This window comes from Malus sylvestris, chromosome 4 (genome assembly GCF_916048215.2).
Source record: "Malus sylvestris chromosome 4, drMalSylv7.2, whole genome shotgun sequence".
NCBI lineage: Eukaryota > Viridiplantae > Streptophyta > Magnoliopsida > Rosales > Rosaceae > Malus > Malus sylvestris.
The window spans coordinates 10,471,476-10,490,857 of NC_062263.1; the positions used below are offsets into that span (position 1 = coordinate 10,471,476).

General features: G+C 37.2%; 2 protein-coding genes across 2 annotated transcripts; both read right to left on the minus strand.

Moving 5' to 3' along the window:
- Positions 1-257: 257 nt before the first annotated feature.
- LOC126619663 (SNARE-interacting protein KEULE-like) lies at positions 258-10,024 on the minus strand. The gene is made up of 21 exons (XM_050288080.1): positions 9,623-10,024; positions 8,680-8,738; positions 8,065-8,146; positions 7,355-7,433; positions 6,638-6,688; positions 6,246-6,342; positions 6,093-6,125; positions 5,761-5,886; positions 5,487-5,678; positions 5,324-5,407; positions 5,136-5,234; positions 4,975-5,048; positions 3,333-3,429; positions 2,506-2,631; positions 2,327-2,422; positions 2,135-2,251; positions 1,981-2,058; positions 1,120-1,310; positions 862-952; positions 686-775; positions 258-580 (listed from the first exon to the last, which is right to left on the minus strand). Exons 1-21 carry the CDS (start codon positions 9,696-9,698, stop codon positions 527-529), a joined length of 1,992 nt encoding a protein of 663 aa, XP_050144037.1. The 5' UTR covers positions 9,699-10,024; the 3' UTR covers positions 258-526.
- A 5,082-nt stretch (positions 10,025-15,106) lies between these two features.
- LOC126619664 (IRK-interacting protein) lies at positions 15,107-16,979 on the minus strand. Its single transcript, XM_050288081.1, has 2 exons — positions 16,799-16,979; positions 15,107-16,659 (listed from the first exon to the last, which is right to left on the minus strand). The coding sequence occupies exons 1-2, from the start codon at positions 16,877-16,879 to the stop codon at positions 15,283-15,285; spliced, it is 1,458 nt and encodes a 485-aa protein (XP_050144038.1). The 5' UTR covers positions 16,880-16,979; the 3' UTR covers positions 15,107-15,282.
- Between the last annotated feature and the right edge of the window lie 2,403 nt (positions 16,980-19,382).

Here is a 19,382-nt window from a genome sequence, read left to right on the forward strand (position 1 = left end):
ATTGAGTTGCTTCTCCGACAGTTTGGCTAAGTTGTTGGACAAAGAAGGAGAAATCGGCCCAAACCATGTCCTGGAACAAGCCAGTAGCCATCTCTGGCAAAGAGTATCAAACGTTTGGCCGTGGTAGATTGATTGATATACGAGCGCACTGGTGTTACATTATTTGATGTTTTTCGCTTGTTTTGTTTTGTTTATGTTGTGCTTTAATGAATTAGACAGTTTACTATTGTCTGGTTTCAATTCATCTGTCCTAGAAGTAGTGCATGTAACTTGGATTCAACTCAGCATGTAAATTATCATACATATTCACAGAACCAACATGGAGCCGGCGGCAGAAACCCGAAATAGCTCCTTCTAGAATATCTAGAGCGCCCCTACCGGTATCAAATGGTAGCGTTTTTCACATTGAATGTTGAGAAAGGGTCAAATGAAAAGAATATGGATACAACCAGCAAGTATCTATGAATACAGCTTGAACTGGTAACGGTCTGAATGTCATTCCCAGCCTTTCCTGTGGATTCTACATTCATATCTGCAGATCGTCCAAAGAGAGCTCATGTGCCGTCATCCTCTTTAGTTTCTGCAACATTTTCGAAAGAAAAAAAAACAAGGTTTGTTAGGGGAGAAAGAAGGAGAGTTCATCTCAGATTCAAGCGTGTTACAGATTAAAACTAAAATGGATTACCGCAATAAAAGGAGCAGGATCCTCGAGACATGAGGAGCCTAGAACAACTTCCCTCTTCAGTTTAGCTGTGAGCTTGTGGCAAACCCTAAGCTGAAATGAAACAACTTATAAGCTCACTAAGCTAGAAATGGCGAGAATCGCAACTTCATTTAGGGACAAGTGGAACATGTTCATACCTCCGACCTAGTAGCCCCACCTACTATAACTACAAATATGCGCTGGCCCATCTTTTTGAAATCACTCGATGCATGCCGTAATACTGGTTCACTATGGGTGCAGAAGGAGAGAATAGTTAAAATAAATCATTCAAGCGGCACTCAGAGTTGCTACTTAAGGAAGATTTCCATAATGCAACAGTCCAAAAGGTAGCTCTAATTATAAGGGACGCTTTAATTATGAGGAACTCTTGACCATGAAGTAGAGTGACAAGATACCTTGAATACCCATCATCAGAATTTCGAGGTCGGGCCCATGTTGGTGTCCGTCTTGATCTCATTGAATGAGCAACTGGAGGATGATTTATTGCCGTGACATGTGACCTCCCGTGAAAAGTTGGACTTGGGTCATTCAAACATGGATAATCTTCCTTTGACAGTTCACCTTTACTAAGGTTTTCTACAAGTTCCTGAACAAAGAGATGATTGGTACCTGATTACTCGTACAATCATTGAAACTAAGTTTCATGATATGTTATGAAGATTATAAGACAGAGCCCTTAATTGCTCTTTCTATAGCAGTCGCTAGGTAGCATGCTGTGCATATTCAATGGGATGAGTATTTACATACAACATATCTCCATGCAAGTTTCACCAGAAAATGTCACGTGAATGCCCCACTAAAATACCAAGAGAACATTACAAAGAAAAGAGATGGAATGCAGCAGCCCATATTACAGACACACTCCAATTTGCTAGAAGCTACACCCTCAAGAAGATAACAGCTTCTACTTGGAATAATTCAATAATTTTGAAACAGAATAATTCAATAATTAGATGCCTTCTCATTACGTTTAGCAATTAAATATATACCGTTACTACCAGTACTAATAGTTTTTGTGATAGAAATCAAAAAGCTTGAAGAACATGGCCATCAATTTAACTGAGAGGCAACTCAGTTACATTTTATTTTGGCTGTCCCATAATCAGGAATCAAGATATTTGACAGGCAAATTGGAAGAGTTACCATATACCAACATAGCTCTATATAGCTGTTCTAATCACGACATTTATCAATACCCAGACCATTCACCCATATAGACTAAGTAGGCTACAAAATAACCAAAAAGGGAGGGGTACCTCTATTATTGGATAAAAGCGTGCAAGCTGCCATGTTTCTCCTTCACTTGGACGTTCTTTCCTAGCTCCACGTTTCTTCTGAAAATTGAATAGCCCCTTGTTAGATATTGATTGAACGACTGAAAGAACTCTCAAAGATTCTGTAAACATTCACCTTATGAATGTCAAACTTCAGAGAAAAAGCCCCTGTGCTTTTTTGGGTATCTGGTGCTCCCCCAAGCAGTCTCATATTATTCACAGCATTCATATCATTGGGTGATAATTTTGCTAACTGAAAACACAAAAAGCACCACAGTAAACACTTGAATGAGATTAGACACACTGATACACCTCAGGTGGTACTAACCTTCATCAAATTGAGACCCTTCTCGCCTTCAAATTTCTCAGGATAAATGGCTGCAAGAATCATCAACAATCGCAACTTATTTTCACCAGTTGTATCCTGCATAAAAATGGTATGTATAGTTTACAGAACATAATGACAATTTTTCTTGCACACTCATATATACTTATATAGTTTCGTACCTCTTTTGTCATAAAAAAATTGATCACATCTTTCATGCCCGCATCTCCAAAAACAAGATCCTGCTCCAGCTGCCCAACTTCTCGAAGCCCAAGCTCCCGGATAATTCTGTTAACTTTTCCTGCAATCTGGAGAAATAAAATAATATTTGCCTACACTCAATGATTTCAATGTCCAAAGCCAACAGCTCAAATTTTCTTTCAGTTATTCAATATGCTATCACTTGGTGTGATGGCAAGTGCCTTCGCCCATGAGCGGTAGGTCTCGGGTTCGAGACTTGGGAGCAGCCTCTCCATAAATGAGGGTAAGTCTAGCCGACATTCACCTCTACCAGACCCTGCGTAAAGCGGGAGCCTTGTGCACTGGGTACGACCTTTTTTTATTCAATATGCTATCACTTCTGGTGTGAATCTTACTCCATCCATTAAATTTTTAATTGTATTTGCTGTGAAACAAGAAATTGAGTTACTTTATTGCTTCTCTTGGTTTGCTTAAAAATGAAGCCTCATCCAAAGACAAATCTTTTACAATGGGACAGTGTAAACATTAAGGTGGAAAAAGAGCAAAAAGAGGAAAATAAATATGAGATTTGGACAACATTTATTCAAGAGGCAAAAGGGTGGCCACATGAATATGTCTCCATGTATAAAAGTCATTGATTTAACAGGTTTTTTCTGTTTAAGAATTTTCGTAACTAATTGAATTACAAATGAACTACAGCAATGGTCACACTGTTTATGATTTGTCTTCATAAATTCCTTTAACCTAAATTCTGAATTTTGACTTGTTGGAATTTTGCGCATCAAACAGATACTTCAAATGAACTAACCTCTACGTGAAGGGAGAGCTTGTCGATTTGTTCACTATATTGTGGCAACGCTTGAACCATCTTTTGCAAATCCCTCGTAGATAGTTCACGAGCATCTCTATATAACACATGAACATTTAGGTGAGAAATAGAACACAACACAAACTGGCATACCAAATAGACTTGCATAAGCTTCGAAAATTTAACAAAAAAATGATGTTGATTAAGTTAATATCTATAGAAAAAAAACAGAGGCATGAAAATAATAAATGTTTCCTAAAAGAGCAAGTCTCATATGCTTTTTCTTGGATACAGAAAGTAACATTATGAATAATTTTAGAGGATGTAAGTAATCCAAGATTTTTGAGCAAGGCCCAAATAACATTTTTATTATCCTCATACAATAACCCCACCGCATGCAGCTCATTCAATCTTACAATAGTAACTTTATATGACGCATATATTGTTAGGAATTGGCTCGTCAAGGTTAAAGTCCTATTTTTTTTAGGATTGTATTAGGAAAGCTGAGGTGCACAGATTCTTATTCTATAAGGACTAGGAAAGAATTAAGTTAGAATTTAGATTAGGAATTCTAGATGCCTAATTGGAATAGGAAATAAAGTGTACTTTCCTATCCCATATAGAATATGAAAGCTAATCAGAAAATAGGCATGTAAACCACACCCTATACTTATAAATAGGGTGCGGCAAGGATGAAAAGCAGTGGATAAAACAGACAGCCGAGAGAAAAGAGGGGTTAGTTCTAGGGTTGCAAAAGTACTGTATACTCCATTATTAATCAAAGAAGCCGTGGTTTCTTTACCTAGAAATCACAATTGGAAGTAGGCAAAAGTTCTGCCGAACCAGTATAAATCTTGTGTGTTTCAAGTTATTCTCTATTTGCTAAGTTTAGTCTACTGCCGGATACATCAAAGAACAAGATCCAGAGGGAAGTTCAGAATTATAACATATATGGGCTTCACTACATATAGTTTACGCATATTATGAGCTTTCTACTTAAAAAATCAAAACGCTCAGCACCAGAGTTTAGCTGTATTAACCACGAGTCTGTTACAAAAAAAGGCAGGTTGGCAGACCCTACAAGGAGAAATTCCTTGCAGCAATGAAATACATATGATATGAGGCACACATATCTTCATCACGTAACAATGATTTGCACAAAACAAGGATGTATGGACATCAAATTTCTTGAGCTGGTCCTTGTTTCATGAGAACTTAGTACTTGACTATTCCAGAAGAAAAAACAAACTATTTTTAACCAGAAGCACTCCTACCCAGTTAAGAAATCCATTATGAACAAAAGAACAGGCAAATTTTGCGAGCCACTACACAGCTAGGCTCTGTTTGTTTGACCAGAATGATAGAATGATTGAATCGGAAGAGAAGTTACACAGTTAGCCCTACTCCCGTATTTCTATCAGCCCATTGAACAGGTGCATAAATTCCTTATGTTTCCTTTCAAACTAGTCAAAGTTTGTGTATTAATGGAAAAGCAAAACAAATTCCATTCATGATCTAAATTCCGGCAAAACAACAGGGTTAAACAGTTATTCATTACTCAAAAGAAAGTTAGAAAACAAGTACATAATTAGAATTTATTAAAAATACAAAAAGAATAGTTAACAAAAAAATACACACGAACCTTGAACCGTGGATCTGTGCAGCCTTATTCCTTGATACGAAGTTGGTCATTTTATCATGCAGTCGTTCGCTAGCCTGACAAAGGTCATTGTGATGGAAAACAAAAATTAATTAATTTATGCCTGTGTAACCCTGAAAAATACAAATAGACACAGGACATACATCTGCTATATGTGTGTGGCGAAGCTCAAGCCAGACAGGATCATGATCTTCTAAAAGAACCACTTTTTCCTCAGGTGGACCACCAGTTTTGCTTGGAACCTATAAGTATTGCCTTTATAAAGCATCCAAAAGAGACAAAAAAAACAGAATTTGAAAGCACATCTATGTAAATGGACATTTCAACTTACCTCATGCGCGTACTTATTTCCATCCATATTTAGCAAGTCATGACACATGGCGTCATATGTCCATTCGTGTATGATAGGTGCAATCTGAAAATTCAGATGAGAATATTCATTATAATAATAAAGCCAATACCACTACACATAACCAACACATGCACCTAAAAACCTGATCTACAGATCTGTCAAGGATAAGCAACTCGCATGTTTCTGTCTCAGGGAAGTTCTTAATTGTAGTTTTATATTTCATGAGACAATCCCAGATCCCAGCCGCAAGCTTTGTAGGAATTAAATCACGAAAAGTGGTCATTGTGGTGGCATCAAGTGACTTTGCAGCTCGATAACGCACAAAAGGAAATTCCTAGAAAATAAAAAACAAATAGATGTTTCAGAAAACCTGTACTAAAACTTCAATCAAAATTTAACATCATTATAACATGTACCCTTAACGAAGCAAAAACTGTGGCAACACGAGCAGCCATCACATTCAAACATGCAACACCTTTGCGTGAATCCTCATCATCCCCATAAAGTTCTTCTAAAGCCCTCTCGTTGTTGGTAACAAAAGCCTGTGCTAAGAAATTACAAAAGAGAAAAGCCATGAACATTTTTTTTTTCCAACAAATTGCTGTAAATGTTTACGAAGGTTGAAGCTTAATATCACATGAACCCCGAATTTAAATATAAAATAAAATAAAAATTCTTTTGAAAAGGACATAATATAAAATGATGACTACAAATAAACCAAAACTTTGACTGCAATAGCACCACATACCTGACTGTCTATTGCACAATATTCCAAATTCATCTGCAAATTTGCCAAATCAGCATCTACTTACTTTTAACCAACAACAAAGAAGACAACTGACTGATACATAAAGTTCTGCAAACTTATCAATCTAGGATATGTTTGAAAAAGAGCTATAACCTCAATCAATTTAGCTATCCGAGTTAACACAGTTCCATCCTTCTTGATGTGACTAACTAATTCTCTTGAAATAGGTGAACTAAAGAAAACAAACGCCCTGTAAAGACAAAAAAAAAGAACCATTAGAACCTTCAAACCTAAATATGATAAAAATCACACAATCAACTACAACAAGGCGCCGCTTAGTACTTCAGTCTAGTGGTATTCATCTTCACTTGTAAGTGAGAGGTCTTAGGTTCGATTCTTGCCAAAGGCGAATTTGAATCACATTATTGCTAGCCCATTGTGAGGCTAAGCCCACCCCCTCCCCCTTAGTGTAGATAATATCGTTTGTTCAAAAATAAAAAATAAAAAAAGAACTAGAACAAGGCAAGTGATATTTCTGCACATACTTCCTGTACAATGGTGACCTTCCCGACATGTCTGACAAGAACATGACAACACTGCAAATCAACGCCAGAGAGAGAAAGTTAGAGAGGCTGCCATCTATATGGCTGACATTTAAAAACCAACAGGGAATAGGTAATTATTCGAACAATCACTTCGCCATTATATTAAACAGAAAAAAAAATTATTTCACATTTTACTCGTGAGAAATGCTTGATTTCAGTGAGATAAGAAGGAAACAAGGAAAATTTTAGGTAAATATTCCACCCACAAATGGGGCAACAGATGGAGTAAGAACAGAAGATAGCTGGATAACCCTAAAGTTAATAATATAGTTAACAATTCAATCAAACTTTAAGTCTCAAACTTGTGACTTGTCAAGTTTTGTTCGGGTCACTATTCCCGAACCCTTAAGTTGTAAAATATGTTACAATAATTGTTCTACATTCTAACATCCCTTCATGTGTGGGCCTCTCTCCAGCCTTCAAGAGCCCAAAACATATATAAATTGGTAGAGTTGTAGGATCTCACTCTAATGTCATGGTACATTTGTTAGTTACCAATGTTCCCAAAAGCTAAGTGTTTGGATGTTCTCTGGAAATAGTTTCATATTCTAACAAGATTCATTAAGAAACCATACTGCTAATATGCTACAAAAATAAAAACATTCAACCGATAGTTCTCTCTCGCTCTCTCTCCAACAAAAATTTAAAAAGTATTACTTCTCTTTGGTAGGCTGCATGAAGTATATAGCATCCCTGGAGGGCATTGGCTGCCTTCGCTTAACTATGTCTTCAACCACTGCAAGAAAATATGAATTGTAGTAACAAATGAAAAACAAAGCCCATCTACCAATACAACATGTTAAATGACTGGCTTCAGAAAATAAGCGGGAGACAAAAAACAGGGCAACCAGTTATCAGCTTAAAATGGCAACAACATATTATCCACAATTCTATAAACACATGATATGTAAGGTTTAAATGCATGTTCATTGACCACACACCACACACCAAGAACAAAATTGCATCAATTCCATGTCCTCGACACTACACAACAGATATAACTTAGTAACTTGTCAAATAAAAAATAATCAAATACCATGCAATGACCAGTCAGCAGCTTCCAATTAGGGCTTCTACAGTAGCACCGACAATTTTATAGTGTGGAATATTGTACCAGACATTTAGTAAATGCTACCAGATTGGGAGGTGCAATGCCTTTTGATATATAGCCAAAGAAATGCAGCACCTTGTTATATGGTAAGGTAAATGTGACTGACAAATAACTACTAACAAGTATCGAATACCATGACGATGCAGCATCCTCTTATGCAGCTGGCAACAAAATAGATTGGCCAGAAAGCAGATACCAAGACAATGCCCAAAAATAAAAAGTATAATTTCTCAGGGAGAGTCCTTTTGATTCTTACCTGAAACACCTTCATCTGTCGTGTCGGACATTTTGCACGCGTGAGAAATTATGTTAAGAGTAAGTTTGTCCACGATAAGTACCTACAGGGATAGCAATCAAATAAAAATTGCAAGTAAACAAGGAAGAATATCATCACATTGAAAATTATCATGAGTTTATAAGAGAGACAATGGGTTCTCCAAATAAAAAGAGAGATAATATTCCTTTACCCTAGAGACACACCTGTTATATTTCCCAACTATTAGAGAGTACATTCAGTACTTGATCAAATCATTCACTTACAAGCTCTATTCCACAGTACATAATGATAAAAATAGTGTATTTTATCAATTATAGACGAGAAAAATCCCAACAAGTACTAGACACTTAATAAGCACATACAACACGTGTTTCCTGTTGAGGTTCAAAAACTTTCCAAGTTCATTATTATGTCTACGACTACGAGTGTTACAAAATGAATACTTTCATAATAGATGTAGCCCATTCCTAGATCCCATAATCCCTGGAACATATGTAAGCACTTCTTATTATCCGAACATAAACTTATAATCACAAAAAATTACGTATATCAAATTTGTACCACAAGTGACATCATAATACCAGTTGCATTTACCTTCCAGGTTGCTGTTGAGTCCCCCGTTTTGCAAGACCGAAGCATTTCAATTAACAATCCTAAACACAAAATTTCGAAAAATCGGTCACAAAATGGCAATGCAACAACAAATCACCATCAATTATAAACAACAGTAACAGAGTGATCTTGGTCCATATCTAGAACAAGCCGGTCGACCCCGCCCAAAAAATAAACATTTTGAACTGCCATATCTCCACCAATACAAAAACCAGCCTAGCTGCTGCACATTGCACCGGAGAGGATCAGTGCTCCTCCCACATTGCACACATTATATTGGTTTTTCCCTGCCTATCAAAATCCCAATAACGTAGCTACCTCATTCTCACCGTACAGTTCGTCCATCTGAGTGTTTGCGATTACTAATTGTAGTCACAGATGTTGAGAATCAATCCTACATTGAAGGGAGGAGGGATCTTGTATGGGCTTATAAGTAAGTTGGGTTACTCCCCATATTGCCATTTGGTTTTATGGTGGAAGCTCAACTTTCATCATGCTATTAGAGCAGGTTATCCACGTGTGAAGCTCAACGGCCACACATGCTCCATGTCACCCCGTGTGTTGTCCATTTGTTAGGCTTGAAAATTCACCTCATGTAAGGGGCGTGTTAAGAATAAATCCTACAAGGTGGGACCCTTGCATAGGCTTATAGGTAAGTTGGGTTAATCTTCGTATTGTCAATTGATGATTTTATAATGGAACCTCACAGATTATTACTAACTTCAAAAAATCATTGAAGTTGTAGCTTCTACTTCAATTACTTAATCACTAAAATTGTTCAGTAACCAATAAGTTTCTGACCAATTAGACTACGATTCATCAGCTTAGAGCTTGATTAAGATGCAAGTATTAATTAAACCAATAATCAGAGAAATTGAAGTGGAATTGAAACGAAAGCGAGTGAGGAGAGAGGGAGGGAACTCACGGTCGCGGGTGATTTGCTTGAAATTCTTGTAGTCGCCGCCGTAGGACGACGAGGAGTCGGTGTCAGAGAACGACATGGTCCGCGCCTTTTCTCCTTCCCTTCCTTTCCAGGCCGATCGATTCGCGGGCAGAAAGAGTCGGAGACGGGGAGGAGAGAGAAATGTCGCGAAGTGGCGGAGGTGGGAAGAGAGAGAAAGGGGAATTGTTTTTCTTTGGTATCTTCAAGTGGAAGTTAGACGCGGAAAGGGAATGGGATTTTGATTCCGGGGGATTTGATGGCGGCGATGACGTGTTGGCTGAATGGAGCGGGGAGAGAGAGAGAGAGAGAGAGAGAGAGAGAATGAGAAACGAAAAGACTTGATCTCTTCTTCACTGATTGTTTTCTTTCTAGACTGATTTGTTTTTTCAGAGAAAAACGGAAAATTCTATGTTTCTGTTTTACCCGGAACTTATATTATTATTTTTTTATGAAACGATATTTATTTATAACAAAAGCTGGAGAATTGATTAAGTCCTACAATTAATTAGTAATAATGTAGTTCAAAATCGTTTTTGACGAAAATAAAATCTAAAACATTTAGATATAAATGAAGAGAAATACAACTAAACCTTAGTAAATATGTGGGAGTAATCTCGGTGCAACTTTTCAAATAATTAGTTCAATTTTCTTTGAGCTGTTTTTTGGATATTTCAATTTTACTCAACTGGTGATTTTTTAATATAATTGAATGAATAAATGGATGAAGTTGGTATTCTGAATGAATGAATGTAGGGTTGGGCATTAAAAAAATAAAAATAAAATACCGACTAAATCATTTGAACCGCACCGACGGCTTGGTTTGGTTTATTTTTTTGTTTTTTAATTTTAAGTGGTTAAACCGAACCTAACCGACCTGAATAGGTATGGCAATCGGTTTCCAAAATTCTTAGAATGCGGTTAACCGAACCAAATCACATATATTTAATTTTATTTTTTTTAATCATAATTAATACGTGCAGTAATATAAATTGTTAGTTATTTACGAGTTACCCGGTTTTCACTACACGAAAACAAAACTTTATTAGTTTAAGAGTCCCTTTGTGCTTTCCTTTTAACAAACACTCATATTGGTGCTACGTTCTATAGCTTTTGGCAGATAAAATTGTTATGTAATTTTGTGTTCACACAAACCGAGAACCGAACCAAACCAATCCGTCACTGTCGGTTAACCGACCTGATCAATTTTAGCTCCAACTTGATCGGTTTCAGTTTGTCATTTTGGCTCAACCAACTAAATTGATTTGGTTTCAATTTTGGCTCAAAACCAACCCAAACCACCCACGCCCACCTCTAAATGAATGAATGAATTTGGCATTCTGAACCCTAATATGGACCAGTCTGCAGTTCTTACAAAATGACTTGTCATTTATCACCTGTTGCTTTCTTCTTGAACCAGCTCTTTCCAATTATTGAACAAATGAATAAATGGAAACTTTTATGTGTTCGGAATACAATTAAGTACAATAAGTGTCATAATACAAGTGAATAGACACTTTGAGAGGAAAAAAAGAGAAAAAAACATTTTTCCACTTGTATTTTAACATTTGATGTACGGTCGCGTTACCAGTACAATGAAATTTTTTTTAATAAATAAAAGAACTTGAAATGTGAGCCCTTGATTGGTGGAGAAACTTCCACAGAATCCTCCTCTCAATCAAGCAGACACGCCTGGTGGTGACTTTTTAGGAGAGGAAATGGACCTCTCTATATTTGTAGCATTTGCCTTCCCCACTAAGTAACAAAATTTGATATTAATAGTGCAAAGCACTAAGCAATGTCTTCAGTTGAGAGATCAGGTGCAAAGGTTCAAATCAAGGGATAGCTATAGCAATACGCAAAGGGCAAAAGCGTCTTGTCACAATAGCAATTAACTTGATAATTTGACAGGTTTTAAAAGGATCGAGTTCCCTCTTACTATTATGATCTGGTGGTATTCTTCTTCATTTATAAGTGAGAGGTCTTAGGTTCGAATCTTGTAGATGGCAAATTCGATACCAAATTTGATTGCCTATTGTGTGGCTTAACCATACTCCCCCTCTCTTAATATAAAATATATCGTTGTACTAAAAAGAGAGTATGCGGCTGGCTGCCACAAAACCAACGACAAACCTCAAAAATCAACGAGACAAACCTCAAAAATCAACAAGTTGTTTCTATCACGAGTGTCCATTCCATAAAAAAGAATCACTAACGTCCATGCTTTCACCACGCAAGAGTTTGGGGGTATATTCAATTAGGATTTTGAGAGACTTCTATAAATTTATGAATCCATAAATTTTTAAGGAGTTTAATTAATTTGTAGAGATTCCATGTAAAATTTTAATTCAATTCTCTCACCTTAGGGGGTGAGATGAGATTTGTGATTGCTTAAATTACACTATGAAATCTCTCAAATTCCGTCGAATTCCTTATCCTTTTAAAAATCTTTAAAATCAATTCTAAAATTGAATACATTTGAAATGTTATAAACTTATTTAAATCCTCATTGAATACACTCAAGTTTCTAAGGATTATAATAAACTATCATAACTGATTGAATACACTCTGAATTTTAAAGAACCACTTAAAATCCTAATTGAATACCCGTACATTTATTAAAAGAATTAAAATCCTTTCAAATTCAAATTAAATACAACCCCCGGTTCTCATTTCTCCTGCGGATGAGAAATGATCCCCGCCGAATCCTCTTTGTGAGGATCCCAGGGATCCTCTAATTACATCTGTTCATTGTACATCGTGCAGCCAGTTTTTGTCAGGTACTATTTATATTCAATTTGAAATAAAAAAATTTATAATAATTTATAATCATATGATGTACGATGAACAGAAGTAATTTGAAGATCTGCATAATCCTGACAAAGAGGATCCAACAAGGATCCTCATTCCGTGCGGATAATCTCACATGAGCTCCACCTCCATCCACCAATTTAAAACATTTCAAATCACCATAAAAGGATCTAGCAAAACAAAAACAAAAAATCAACTTAAAAAGAAAGGGTCCAAATTAAGAAAAAAACAAAACATCGAAAATTTCGAACAGGTTAAAACTGAATCGCACCAAACTCTACTCTCTCCCTCTCCCTCTCTCTCTCCCTCTCTCTCTCTCTCTCTCAACTTCACTGGAAATGTCCTTGTATGTTATAACGGGACAACATTGTGGCAGTGAACGAAAACAAAAGTGGTTGACCCCTAATAAAGGATACCAATGATGCTTTATTCCCAAGATCTTTCCATACGACCATTTTCAATACGATATTGCTTAAGGCCTTGATGTGAAATAACAGCAATAGTCTTCAAATTTTCCTATTTTTTTGGGCTGCAAAGTAATCCGAATTATTATGCCTCCTAAGCATAATTGCTTCTCGACTTTTAACTTGAATAACTCAACCGAAAAGAATTTTTCCACATCAGCTTTAACAACCCTCACATTCAACGGTGTAGAACACCATTCATCCAACAACCTTAATTTTACGGACCGATGGTGTAATATTAGGTACAAACCGCAACATTCGAACTTTCTTATCAACAATTGTCGTTTATAAAATTATACACATATAAATGGTTCCTGTAAATATACACATGAATTGTTCCTATTTAATGTAGGCACTTGTTGGCATTTACCAATTGGCGTTATATTCACAATTTCACATAAAACCAATCGGCCGAACTGAGAAATGTATCGATGAGGTAAATCCGAAGAATTCCAAAATTGTTATGTACATCTACAGCCTGTAAAGAGGAGGTGTTGTATGGCCTCAGAGGGACAACTGCACGGTGCGGGCAAAAACACCATATGAAATCATGTGCCTTTCTACTCGATTCTTGCTTATTGGTGATCAACCTTCCCTTAATAATCATTAGCTGGTAAAATCTTAGTGGCATCATGCCACAACTTTAGAAAACCGTTCTTTTTCTCTTTTAATATCACCAACCACGGATGCCGATGGCAAAGATAGTGATTAGATTGAAGTTCTTTTTCACTGAGAGCTAATACTTGTTGGGTATTTGGTTTCGCATTGCTTCACGCTCAAAACATAAGCCAGCTACGTTTGAATTAAATATGGAGACGGAAGCATGATCTCTTTTCTTACGTCCCCATGTTCCTTCCATGTGGTTGGGGTGTAACAAAGGAAAGAAAGGATTGGAGTTTCTCCCGCTTTTGAGATAATGAGCTTCGTTGTAGATAGGAGAATTCTAACGCAGGTGCATAAAAAAAGCACATATACTCTAACCAATGTAGCTTCGAATTCATTGAGATGGAGATAACTTGCGAGAAAACAAAGATACTATTATTTAAATACTATAATTCATTATATAGTTAGACCCCAAAATAGACAAATCATAAAAAGTTAAAGAAAGGTTTTAAGCCCAAGATTTAGCCTTTTTGCCAACCAAAAGAAAATACCCCAAGTGCCTCCTCGGTGTGCTCTCACCCAATAAAATGGGAAAGGAAGAAGGAAAAAGGAAACATCAAACATCTCTCTCAACTCTCAAATCCAAAAATGAACAAAACAAACACCATTTCAATCTAGCCGTTTAAACACCGGTGCGAGCTGTATGCGTTATGAGAACACTCAAAAATCTTTGGTTTCACCTATACGTATATATTGAGTAGTAGCTTTCAGCTTTAACCATAGGGTACTGTGCTTGCAATGCACAGAAACAGCGAGCTTGTATTATTATTTCATGACACAAATTGATACAACACACCTCATCTGGTTTGCAGAAGATCCAAAAATAATTCACAGGACAAAGCATCCAGTCTTTAATATCCTAAGTACCAACAGGACTGTAACAAACAATGAATTAAACAAAATCAACAAACTTAATCATTATTTTATCTTGCGACACCTGTAAGTTTTTGAAACAAGTTTTTAGTTAATACATGTATGATGTATCGTAGCCAAGTCATCCAATTAACCATCGTTTGGTCTAATCTCATTTTGTAGTAACTGATTATATATAGCTAATCACGTTTCGTCTAGTAACACTTATAAGCTCGTTGAGAAGGCTCTGATTTCAAATTCAAAAATGCTATTCATCCCACCTATTCGTACCATCATGTCATCATATGTATCATCTTTCTAATAAAGATGAGACCACATGCGTTGATGAGACCCAACTCTATTAAAAAAAGAAAAACGACCCACATACGTTTGTGAGACCCAACTCTAGTAAAAAAGAAAAAACTAATGAAAATAACTTAAAAACTTTAAATTTTAATCAAAAATAACAAAAAGATGTTGTAAATGAATAATATTAGGAGTGGCTTTTTAAAGTAAAATTGTCATTTTTCGTTAAACACTTCCTTAAAAAAAAAGTACAAATAATGGTACAAGTGGTAAGTGTCGCATTGCTTATATTTCGAAAATGTAAATCAAACCTAGCAAGTGAACATTGGGTCTAATTAAACCCAAATTGTGAATAATTAAAGAAAACATAACATACAAAATGGCCACTTTATACCTTCATTTGACCCCAAAATGTCAAAATTAACATATCCCATGCAAACACCAAATTACACAACACAACAAGTACACAACCATTAACACATAATTAGATCATTAAACAGCAGCAGATAAAGTATAACAATAAACTAATTAAATTTGATTAACCTCTAATTAAGTTGGGGACTGAGTCAAACCCTTGCTGGTGTTATACCTGCATATCACCTTGCACTTGACTACACTCCCATACACATAGAACCCCGGCGCCACCATGATCCTCACCACCGCCGGAACCAACTTCCTGGCCTTGTCCCCGCCCATGTCCTCCATGTAAACCGGATCGAACCCGGCCCCTTTATCGACCCGAAACACCGGCAACCCCGGGTGAACCGAATTCGCCAAAAGGTGAACCAACCATACACTCTTTGAAGCCCCGAAAAATGCCTGCAGCAGCTGTTCAGGCCACGCCCGATTCCAACCCAACATAGCCACAATCTCACTCATTTTCCGATCACAAAACCCACTAAACTCCTCACTAAAATGCTTAGTCCCCTTAATCAAAACCTCGTCCCACGTTAATCCCCTGAGCACGTTAAACGAAGTGTAGTTCGCCTCGGACCGCTCGACCGGGTTCAGAACTTGGACAACCGAGTGTTTCTGAAACCCGGGGGATTCGAACTCGTCGAAGAACGCCCGGTTCAGCAGAGCCTCCAGGTAAAACAGCAAGCTTTTCGGGTTTTTCGAAATCGAGAGCTTCACGTCGTACGGTTGGAGAAGCCCGGAGATTTTCTCGTTCACCTTTCCGAAACCCATGTGGCGGAGCTGCATCGTGAGCGACCGGCTCAGCCCCCTGATCGAATTCCGAGCCTCCGAGACGGAAACCAGGAAATTCTCGACAACCATCTTCTCGACGGCATCGTTTGACCCTGACCCGCCGAAGCTCCGCCGCCGGTTGACGTGGGTTTTGGTCAACTGGTACGGAGATGAATTGCTGCTGCTGCATTCGTCGAGCCCGGATTTCAAACCATGGCAGTAGATTTCGAGCTTGTTGAGCTTTTTCTCCAGCTCGGCCATGGAGTATTTGAGCCTCGAGGCTTCCAATTGCGCTTCTTCTCTCTTCCTCGTAGCGTGAACCAGTTTGTGCGAAAGCTCCCCCACCGCTATCTTCCACTGCTCCTCCCTCGCCGCCGCAGGGTAGTCCATCGCCGTCGTCGGCGTTTTCGGACTCTTCCGAGTAAACGAAGACAAAATCGACCTGATAATGCCGTTGGGGCTCGCCGTCGACAACGACAGGGACGTCCTGTTTTCGAGCGGAACGACAGAGATCTTTTCGCGAGCATGTGGTCGGCACTTGTTGCAGGACACCGACCCGTCGGCTGCTTCCTCGGTTTTAGCCGACTCTGCAGACTCCGACCGTTTTCTGCTGTGGCGTCTGCCGTTTTTGTGATCGGAAGGCGTCGGCTTTGGAGTGGTAGCAGTACTGGTCGCTCCTCTGTCCGTTGACACCGTACAGAGATCATCTTCCTGTTCCTCTTTATCACACTCTTGAATCTGCAAAAACCAACGGACAAACAAAAACAAACAAAACATTAAAAACTAATTAATGGGTTGTTTTAGTTTCTCATGAAAGATCAAAACTTTATTGTTTTCCCGAGAAACAAACAGATGACAGAATGGAGGGAGGACTTACGGGGGTGAAATGGGAGGGTTTAGGAGGAGGGGGAGGTGGGGACTTGGAGGAGGGCGGCGGCGGAGGAGGAGGAGGAGCCATGGAGTTCTTTTTGCAACTTTGTTTTGGTACGGGATTTTGGGGTCACGAACACATCTATATACGTGGGATTTTTCTTTATCCTGAATAGTGAATCCTGAGTGTTTTTGTTTTGTTTCATTTTGTTTATGATTAAATTTTCGTCGGGCAGCGATGGTGGTGGGGCGGAGGTAAAGCTTGGTTCCCACGCGCGGTCAAACAACAAGGATAGTTAGTTCCAACCATTTATTTTCCCTCTCTTTTTATTAACGGCACAATCGCTTTCGGATATGACACTAATTTAAAATTTTAAGCTGATTAATTGTTGCTTAAGAAACTGGACCACGATGGAATTGCTCCCAATTCATGCTTCCCACACTGAAATTGACGGTTCAATGAAAACAATAACAAGTGCTACGTGTTAAATGCAATATCATCGTAGGAGTTCGATCACAATGCTACGTGTTATTTAGTTGTATAAGTTGTTAACGCTCAAAATTGTAAGGCTACAAACTTAATTAAATTATGCTAAGGGAAATTTTATTTAAATCCATGCAACCTCTTTTTACACCCAACTTAAAATTTTGAATGTTAATTGTCTATTTTATCCTATTGCATAATTACTATTAAGTACAAAATGAAATTAATAATAAAACTCAAATTTATTAATAAACCCAAACACTATAATTAAATCCTACGATCATTCTTTGTTTATCCTACGTTCATTCTGGCTAAAACCCTAATAGCTCTCATAGATAGGACTAGGTTTCACCACTACAAACATGGTTTTTCTTCTTGTAAAGACTATTGCTAAACTTTATTCTCCGTTTGAGATTAAATCTCATTCTACTTACAAAAACGTGAACGCGAAATTCGTTCAATTCAATCAATCAGAAAACTATCCCAATGATATGGTCTAATGTTCTTACTGATGACTAACTTTTGATTGATACGCTTACGTGCAACTTACAAAAATGTGAACGCGAAATTCGTTCAATTCGCCGTCAAGGATCTTCCTGGTTCGCTTGAGGTTGGCGTGTCGGTGGCTCAGGATAAGACATTAAGTAGTAGTGGGGTGGTGAAGATAGAGGAAGAGAGGCGATGGTGCGGTGGTGAAGGAAGGTTTGGGGGGGGGGGACGAGTCGATGGGGAAGATCTAGGTGTGGGTTTTGTTTTTTTTGGTTTTTTTTTAAATTTAAAATTTTTAATATTTAGTTAATATTTAATTTATTTTAAATATTAAATTATTTTTTTAATAGAAAGTGTGTCCCGCCTCAAGCCACGTCAGCATTGATAGACAACTGACGGAATGTATGAAATTGTAATAAATTCATATATGAAGTATGATATTGACATTTTTTAAATATGAGGTATGAAACTGTGATTGACCCAATAATTAAGATAATTTTGTGTAATTTACATAAAATTTAATTGTTGTAAAGATTTATAAGTTCCTTATATGTAAAATTTAACCGTTGATTTGTTGAACTGCTCAATAATAATTATTTTGAAAGGAGATAGAGTAATTCAGAAGCTGGTGGATTCCAAAAAAATCCCGCAGCCGAAAGCCTGAAAACCTTATACTAATTAGTACTCACTTTCACATTGCACATACTCTGTAGAATTCTTGATACATTAATTTTTGTTGGTCCACCTGATGTGATGAGTTTTCGAGCGTAAATGAATTAGTAGTAACAAATGCTAATTAGTGTGTCTTTTGAAGTTTGAATCATTCAAGGCAATTAGAACCCTAGCTAGGTTAGGTATATATCAATTCATCCGTTCGCATATCATACGTATTTCCAAAACAAGGAAAACATTGATTAGAATTTAGAGAGTTTGCAACTTTGCATTATGAATATGTCATAGCATATCATTCACATGAACTAGCAAGTTTTTATTGATGTATTATGTTTGATAAGCACATCATTTTTATCATCTGACATGCTCTTGTTTATTCATGTTCGTTGTTTTTGTTTGATTTATTGAATTTGATAGCAAAGAGTAGTGTATAAGAAGTTAAAAGGAGTGTCTAAATTTGATAAATGTTTTGTTGTCAAATATTCAATAAATTATGATATAATCAAAGTTTCATTTCACTATGTAGATTCTTGTTCGAATGGCTAGCATCTAGTTAATTTAATGACGAGAAAAACTCAAAACCGAAGAGTTTCTTGCTGTCTAAAAAATGAATAACCAACAAGATCATGTTAAAGCATAATACGGAACTTTGATGATTGACCATTTGAAACAAGAAGTTTCGTGACAAATTTTTTTTCTTTATTTTTGACACGAAACGTCACTGTAATAACGAATGGTAAGTCCTCGTTTTTCAAACATACTCATGCATGCATGCAAACTATAGATACTTATACTATGGCATGTATAAGGCCTCGTTGATGTTTAATTGTTTATAGTTGGGTTCTTATTGATTACATGCATTTGCATTCCCACGAAATTGAGAGTGAACTCGCTCTAGGGGTGGGTTCGGTACGGTTACCGTACCAAACCCCTCGTACCAATTACC

Excerpts from the sequence above, each read along its gene's own strand:
- LOC126619663 (XM_050288080.1), bottom strand. The coding sequence starts at position 9,698 with ATGTCGTTCTCTGACACCGACTCCTCGTCGTCCTACGGCGGCGACTAC. Across the intron at positions 6,126-6,245 it reads GGATAGCTAAATTGATTGAG|ATGAATTTGGAATATTGTGC; the intron begins GTTATAGCTCTT and ends GCAAATTTGCAG. Across the intron at positions 776-861 it reads GTGGGGCTACTAGGTCGGAG|CTTAGGGTTTGCCACAAGCT; the intron begins GTATGAACATGT and ends GTTTCATTTCAG.
- LOC126619664 (XM_050288081.1), bottom strand. The coding sequence starts at position 16,879 with ATGGCTCCTCCTCCTCCTCCGCCGCCGCCCTCCTCCAAGTCCCCACCT. Across the intron at positions 16,660-16,798 it reads AACCCTCCCATTTCACCCCC|ATTCAAGAGTGTGATAAAGA; the intron begins GTAAGTCCTCCC and ends TGGTTTTTGCAG.